At 36.6% G+C, this 8568-nt stretch overlaps 1 protein-coding gene and 1 long non-coding RNA gene across 2 annotated transcripts; both read left to right on the top strand.

The window, feature by feature from the left end:
* On the top strand, window positions 1-6161 carry si:ch211-284e20.8 (uncharacterized protein LOC563738 homolog). Its single transcript, XM_051908868.1, has 7 exons — window positions 1-307; window positions 2280-2393; window positions 2511-2589; window positions 3293-3459; window positions 3542-3655; window positions 3814-3909; window positions 5574-6161. The coding sequence occupies exons 1-7, from the start codon at window positions 107-109 to the stop codon at window positions 5718-5720; spliced, it is 918 nt and encodes a 305-aa protein (XP_051764828.1). The 5' UTR covers window positions 1-106; the 3' UTR covers window positions 5721-6161.
* Window positions 322-2273, top strand: LOC127520601 (uncharacterized). Its single transcript, XR_007932159.1, has 3 exons — window positions 322-996; window positions 1168-1210; window positions 1655-2273. It is a non-coding gene; the product is annotated as an uncharacterized LOC127520601 (long non-coding RNA).
* Window positions 6162-8568: the final 2407 nt, after the last annotated feature.

Here is an 8568-nt window from a genome sequence, read left to right as displayed (position 1 = left end):
TGATAGCTGCAGGTGAAAGTTCAGTGTTTTGTGTAAGAGTTGAACTGTATTCTCATCTGCCATGTCTTTTACGGCTCTCTAGCAAAAGGGTGCGGGAAATCTGGTGATGAAGATGCAACCTTTCCTCTTTGTCTTGTTCGTGTGTGTGTTCTGGCAGCATGGCAGCGCCTCCTCCATGCCAGCTGCATGCCAAGACACAGCTGTGGTGAAGGCAGCAGAGGAGACCTTAGAGCAGATAAATGCAGACAGACAGGAAGGGTATATCCTTACACTGAACCGACTTTATGATGTCAAACAAGACATAAAGGTGAGTGTGTTAATACTAGCATCATTTTCATTTATATGGATGCATTTGAATTGGTTCTTGTATGAAAAAGGCAAATAGTGCTGAACAAGAATCTTGGATGAAATCTTGTAGGGAAAAAGTGGATGTCAAGTAAGGTTGCCATCAAGTAAAAGTTAAGGTTACAATTTATTTTGATGGTCCACTTTAGACAATCTGTAACTTTGCAACTACATGTCAACTAACTCTCATTAGAGTATTAGACTGTAGACTGTTAGGTTAGGGTTTGGGTTAGAAGAATAAGTTGACGTAGTTGCAAAGTTATTTATAATCAGTAGAATGACTGTTGGTGGAGCATCAAAATAAGGTCTTGGCAGATATTAAGCAGACAGCCTACTAATACTCTAATGACTGCTAATTGACATGTAATTGCAAAGTTACTTTAAGTTAGCAGAATGTCTAAAGTAGACCATCAAAATAAAGTTTTACCAAAATGAATAACATAATGACATTTACACCTTACACCTATGTCAATATGTAAACTATTTAACTTGTCTAACTGATTATCAAGTAATTGACTGCTGATGAATTATTCACTGAAATAGTGCTTCAATATGGATTTTATAACTTCATTTTTAATTTGTTTTTCAGTTTGTTTGTACATCTCTTTTACAACTCCTCTTCTCAGGTTCATATATTAAAATATATTTTTGGTAAGCAAAAAGAATGATTGTGAACTGCAGTAAAGTTTATTGATACCTCCTGTGGAGGGACTTGCATGCTGCATAATTAACTTTATAAGAAGGTGAAATATTAAAAAAATAGTCAGTGTATAGCAATTACAGAAGATTCCAACACAATACTACCATTTTACATTGACTCAGGGCTTGCCATCCAGTCAGTCAGGGGAAGAATTGTCAGCAGATGGTGAGAAGTCCCAGTATTGTCATGTTTCGTTCTTTTTTCTTTTTTTCTTACCCAAAATAGAATTTAAAAAGATATGGAATGAATAAAAGATATGCACACTCATGTATTTATAATGTGTGTATCTGCCTATCTTAATTTAATCTTTCATTTATTTTTCAAGATAAAAAGTATTTTCACAAATGAAATTTGCAATCAGAAATATTGAACTGAATTAACATTGCCATGTCCAAATAAATAAGTAAATAAATAAATTAAATCCGAAAAAGTACATTTACATTTTTTTTACCAAATATATTGATTTTTGGAACTAAAACCTAAAAAAACCCCAATATGAATTAATCTTGCCATGTCCAAATAAATAAATAAAATGATCAGATATTTTTAAAATATGAAGAACTGTATATTTTTCTTTTTTAATGGTTTCCTTTTTTCACTGTTACACAGTAGGGGGGAGCTATTACGCATAACTGAAAGAGTGCAGACTCTCCGGATCAAAACACAGGTGAAGAAGCAGAAAAAAGCGATAGAGACATTGCTTACGCAAATGTAAAATAATGCGATCATCAAAATTAAACAGCATATAAATCAAAACTGCCTAACATAACCAAATGAAATGTCAAACCCATAAATAGGAAACGACTGTGAAGCTTTGGGGTGTTGATAAACTCAGTCTACTCCATCTATGTTTTTGAACATCGTCTGAATTCAAAAACAAAATCGTTTGACAAAAATGCCATTTTCTTAGCTTTTGCTCAAAATGTTGCCCTTTTTTTAATGAAATTACCCACATTCGAGTGTTGTGAATAAAAAAAAGAATGCATGATGCTAGAATTTTTTTTTCTTTCTTTCTTTCTTTCTTTCTTTTGATATATTGTATGTTCAGATATTCATACAACAAAATATTCTGGGGGCCATGATTTTATTTTTTTTTTAAATTGATTAAAAAAAAAATGCTACCACTGGTTGGCAGTAAAAAAATTTTTTTTAAAAACTGGCGGGGAAAGACTTAAAAAGCTTGGATTTTTGAAATGTTATTCCATTATTGTCATCTTGTTTGTTTCTAACAAAGGCAGAAGGCGTGAGCAATTTACACCTGACTATAGATGTTCTGGAAACACAATGTCATGTGATCAGCAGGAGAAAATGGAAATCCTGTGCTATTAAGGGGATTGGTAATCTACCGGTACGTATTTTAATCTAGATAGAACTGTCAATTACTTTAGTATGTGCTATATTATACTTGGGTATATATTTATATCCTGTTTGACCAAAGAGTTTACTGTTATCTAAACTATATTAGGTGTTCGGAACATGTGATGCATCTGTTTCCCTTCAGAGCACCATCAAAGTTCAGAATTACAACTGCACCATCCAACAAGGTGCGCTGTGACTGCATTGAACCACGCTTACTTAAATGTTCTGTCCATTACCACAAAATAATAATTACGTCACATCTTAGAAATGGCTTGCAGAGAGTTGGAGAGATGCAGAAAAGTGCTGCTCATATATTTGTCAAAGGATTTATATTAATTATTGTGCCATTTGCTCTTTAAAATTAACAAAAATATCTTTGGTGTGAGACTACTTTCCCATGAGGTCATGGTAAAGGAGTTGTTATATTCATAAATCTGAGGGATGAGCTGAAATTATTTCTGTGGTAATCGACAAATTGCCTCTCAAAGTAATTGCAATGAACCTGGAGCATTTATAATGGTACACATTTTAGTCAATCTCAGCATTAAGTTATGCGAATAGTTTTAGATAATGACCACTAAATTGTATATTTCACTGTTGCTACTGACTGTACTGTACTAAACATGACTCTGGAGGACTTCAGCAATCATTTTAATATGCTGAGCACAAAAAAAAAAAGCCTTTGATTATATGTCTAGAAGCTCAGAGAGCTTAACATGGAGGAAAGCACATTTTATATGTTATCTAACTAGCCAACTGAAAAACTAACTTGGATTGCAGATTTGTTATAATAGTAACATAGTAATGACTGGCTGGCTTTATGTAATGCTTTTGTCCATAGATACAATACATTTTAGAACAATGCTGACTTCTCCTCACTGTTTACAGTGGCAGCTCGAGCTATAATAAATACTTGCCCTGACTGTCCAACTGCAGAACGGTTAGATGATCCAATTATATCTGAGACCACAAAACTGGCCCTGCAGAAATTTAACAAAGAGAATGATTTCCCCCATTTCTTTGCTCTTCTGAATATAACAGCAGCCAGCATGCAGGTATGTCAAAACCAATAAATCAGTCAATTGATTTGTTTTGTCCTGCACAGATGGCAGAAGATGTGCATTTTGTGTTTTGCAGTGGGTTGTGGGTCCGTCTTACTTTGTGGAGTTCACCATTCAAGAGACCAACTGCAAGAAAAACATTACCGATACTGACTTCACACAATGCATGCTGAAGGATTCAGAGTCAGCTGTAAGCACTTATTTCAGTTCAAAAATCGACAAGCCAGGAATACAAAATTAAACCAATTTTTAAACTAAATATTAAGAACACTCTTTAAACTTGCTTTATATTGCCATTGCATTTAAAAGTGTAAGTGTAGTAACCTTTTTTTTTTTTATTGGCTAAAGCACAAGGGGTTTTGCACTGGTTCACACACCACTGCTGATGACGGACTGGAGATCAAAGTTCCTGTAGAGGTCAAATGTGAAATCTTTCAACCAATGGTGGGTGGTTTGCATTGCTGAAGAATGACTAAAAGTAGCAATGTTACTAATTCAGCTACGTTATTCAGTAGTTCTGATCATTTTTTTTTTTTTTTTTTCTTGCTTTAGTGTAGCGTGAAACAGGAAGTTGGGTTGGACATATCTCAGAGAAATGCAGCTGTAAATTGCATACACAATTTAAAAATTTGGGATTGGTAAAAAGTTGGAATTATTTTTGAAAGAGGTCTCTTATCCTCACCAAAGCTGCATTTTTTTTTTTTTTGATTAAAAACAGTAATATTGTGAAATAGTATTGCAGTTTAAAATAACTGTTTTCTATTTGAACATATTGTAAAAAGTAATTTATTCCTGTGATCAAAGCTGAATTTTCAGCATCATTACTCCAGTCTTCAGTGTCACATGATCCTTCAGAAATCATTCTAATATGATATTGGTTATTTATTAGCACTTATTAAGCACATATTAATGCCTTATTCTGCATGACCTTATTCTACATTCTTAATCCTACCCAATACCTAATCTTAACAACTGCCTTACTAACTGTTAATAAGCAGTAAATTAAGAGTTTACTGAGGGAAAAGTCATAGTTAATAGTTTATGTGTTCCCTATACTAAAGTGTTACCGGAGTTGCAGCTGTTTATTTAGCATTATAATCCTCCGAATGCACACACTAGAAGACCACACACCTGTCGATTGTAGTAACATTTGCACAGTGAGACGAGATCTCACGGAGACTCGTGAGATCAAACATGAGTTGAGAAGAAAAACAAAGGAAGAAAAAAGAATGATGGTGATGATCTTTCTCAATACTCAACTTTCATGGCATGTTTATGGCTGCAAAGTTTCAGCTATAGAAGCACACATCCAGTTGGTGAAGCTTGCTCGTTCTCATTGGCTATCATGGGTATAACGTCAGAGGCAGCCCGATCAAGAGTTGTGAAAATCAAACATGTTTGATATTTACGATTTGGGATCGTGCTGGGTCTGACGCCATCGGGAGCAGTGAAATAATTGTTATGACACCACACAATTGAGGATTTTTTGGATAAAAAGTCAGTTGCAAGAAGAATCAGGCCATACTCTCCAGATCGTTGGGGGTTGCAAATCGGGCTTAAAATCTTCAAGTGTGTGACCAGCCTTAGTTCCTGACTCTGAAGCCCCTCCTTCTGAAAAGCACAATATGCTCTGATTGGTCGACTGTACCAGCGTGTTGTGATTTGTCAAGCACTTTAAACATGTTTAGGAAATGTCTGGGCCCTTACCATAACTGTAAGTTTCAACACGCTACTAACTTACTCAACCAGTACCCGCCTCTTTATTTTGCGTATACCTTGGGCAGGAATCATTTTAGTGAGCAATATAGAGTGCTGCTGTGATGATGTATTTTTGTAGGCTAATCCAGAAGTTAGCATTACCCTTGTTCCCTGAACAAAAAACCAATAGGATTTTTAATGTTTAATGTCGCCAACAACCCCTGTAGTCCCATTTAGCCACCTGTTAGCAACTAAAGTAAAAGCTGTAAAAAAAAAAATCACAAGGGAGTATTACTGATATATTATATAGTGTAGAATGAAACTTGAAAATATCTTGTTGAGCTTATGCTCCCCACAGACCTTATTTCAGGCATTTAACAAATTTTCTTTTTTCTTATGGTGTACTCCAGGCTGTTCATCAGACCTCCAGACCTTTTGGATCAATATATGTTCTCTCTCCTCCACCCATCCAAACTACCATCAGAGTCCCACCCTTGGCCAGCAACTGCCCAGGGGAGAGACGACACAACCTTGGATTGAAAGAGCTAAATCTCTGATTGAAATAATCTCTTGAAGATGGGCCATCCAATCTAAACAAGCACTATGGATGTTCAAATTTGTCATGTTCCTTGTGTTGTCATTTTCAGATTTAGATTTTTCCAGTATTACAGGTTTTTTTTTTTTTTCTATGCACAGTAGCATAATATCGATAAAGATATACCCAAAACAACCACAGTAATATGACATTAAAGAATGTCATGAAAGAGCCAGAGTCATATTTCATCCAAAAATTCTAGACAAGGAAGACAGAAAGTATATTTCTCGTAAATAAATGAATCCTGTTTTTGGACTATAGTACTTGCATTGTATGTTAAAAAAACACAGTATGTGAATGGCTGACAACATGAACATACTATATTACATCAGACTGTGCTAGTTGACAATATCTATAAAATTATAATTTGGCTGATACAATAATAAACAATGAATGCAACCAATCAGAATCCAGGCTCTTTGATTAACAGGTATGAAAACAATCGGTACATCCATTACAAGATACACCTTCTGGAAGTAAATTACTACTTTCCACATTTCCTTTCACAATTGCATGCCAGTGAGTTAATTTCTGTTTTATTGATAAACTTTGGAGATCTGATCTTGGAAGATGTTTATATAGGTCTATAACCTGGACATGGCAAAATGCCTAACATTTGAAAAAATGTAAAATGTAATGCTTCATATTTTTAATGTGAAAAAAGGGTTTAGTGCTCTTTTAGAGCTGTTTTATACAGTGACCAGGAAGGGACATGTTCGGTTCACTTAGTTTTGTTGTGGCTATGACATATTAACTCGTGGGAACATGATAATATATCATGATAACGAGATATTAATTCGTATCAAAGCTTTATTGGCATGGCTGTCGGGTATTTATAGTATTTACAAAATTTAGGCTATATGGTACTGTAAGTAGGCTATTAGATAATACATTATGTTAACGTTAAATTAAGATATCAGTGAATGGATTTAAAAGACTTTGGGATGAGGTTTTTTGTAGCTTAAATTTTCTTTTAACATATAAATTATTCGAACTTCATTTGAATGCTGTCATGGACACAAGGGGCTACAAATGAAAACAGACGCTCATTTATCATCACATAGGCTACTGGTGTAGTCTACAAAAATACAGTCATACAAGTCAAAACTTTATTGGCATGATCGGGCATTTACAGTATTTACAAAATATATAGGCTACTTTAAGTAACATAATATACAGAAAGTTAATTAGGTAAAGAGATTGTAACAGTCAGTGCAGGGAAGAGGAGAGGCTGGATCCAAATGCAAGCAGACATTTAATAAAACAAGATAATCCAAACATGAACAAGAAATACATAACAGGAACACAGGGCAAAACATATGCTACATCCTCACAAAGACAACTGGCAAAGACTGACTGAAAGACACACAGCTTTTATAGGCCGGGTTAACAAGGTAATGATACACAGCTAGATGAAATCACACAATACTGAGTCCAGGCAAAGGTTTATGGGAAACGTAGTTTGTGATGCAATGGTAAAGGACTAGGGAGGAGTGCCCTCTGGTGGAGATTACAGGCACTCCAACCGGTGGATGTGATACAGCCTCCCACTTAAGGATGGGATCAGCACGCCGCACGATATGAGAACTGTGATCAGCATGCCGCACGATATGAGAACTTCTATCATATTTTTCCTTTTGCTGCCTTCAATCTACCTTCTCGGAATAAACAATCCAGACCAGGGGTTCCCAACCACATTCCTGGACCCCCCCCAAAACTGCATGTTTTCCATGTCTCCTTGATCAAACACACCTGATTCAGATCATCAGCTCATTAGTAGAGACTCCAAGACCTGAAATGGGTGTGTCAGACAAAGGAGACATGCAAAATGTGCAGTGTTGGCGGGGCTCCAGGAACATGGTTGGGAACCACTGATCCAGACAGCTCCCAACAGTTCCAAACGCTGGAGCATTTGTTTGGCACAACGCCAGGTTTCCATTAATCTTGCATAACCAGACGAAGTCGATGTCCCTACAATAACAGACTAGTGTGCATCTAGTAAATTATTCAATCAAAAATGTTATGCAAGTTTACTACAACAATGGAGCCGCAAACTTGGTAAGCGCTCATTGTCACAGTTGTAAACACAACGGCGTTCTTCTTCTACGAGGAGGTTTGGCGTCATGGCATTTGCACGGCAGATGACAACTTTAAAACTCCTTAAGTATTTCCAGATAAGTGTGCCATATGCATCAGACATTCAGCCAACGGTCCGTTGGCATGACATCTGAGGCTGAAGACTAGGTTTCCATCAACAACTGGCCAGTGCATGGAATACCTCTATAATCGGAACATCACGCCTAAAACTGGCTTATCTCATCAAGAACTTTTTGCTCTCTTCCTCTCTGTTCCCAAAGTCGCTCCAAGCCAGCTTCCTCCCCATCCATCAAGCCCTGCACCGGCCAAAGCCAAGCGCAAGCATACAACTCTACCCACTGCTACTCCTCCAGCAAAAAAAGTCCCACAGCAACCCTTCGGATGGCACTGATCCCGTACTTTCAGTTCTCCTTCAAATCAGGGATTCCATCGGCAAACTGGAGAACAGAGTCTCAACTCTGGAAAAGAACAGCCCTTCTCCTTCGACATCCTCTGACAGATCATCCTACAGATATATCATCATTCATTGATTTATCTCCACGGCACAGTCTTGCCACAGCGTTGCCAGCTCCATCAAATGGGTCTCCGTTTATTCCTCCAGCAGCAGCAATCCCTCACAACTTGAGAAATCAGATCATTGCAGGTAACGATATTAATCTTGTTAAAATCCTGCTTTACTCTACCAATGCAATTGATAAACTATACATTTTTTA

This window comes from Ctenopharyngodon idella, chromosome 10 (genome assembly GCF_019924925.1).
Source record: "Ctenopharyngodon idella isolate HZGC_01 chromosome 10, HZGC01, whole genome shotgun sequence".
Lineage (NCBI taxonomy): Eukaryota > Metazoa > Chordata > Actinopteri > Cypriniformes > Xenocyprididae > Ctenopharyngodon > Ctenopharyngodon idella.
The sequence above is the reverse complement of the archived record's forward strand: the minus strand, read 5'-3'. Positions and strand labels throughout refer to the sequence as shown.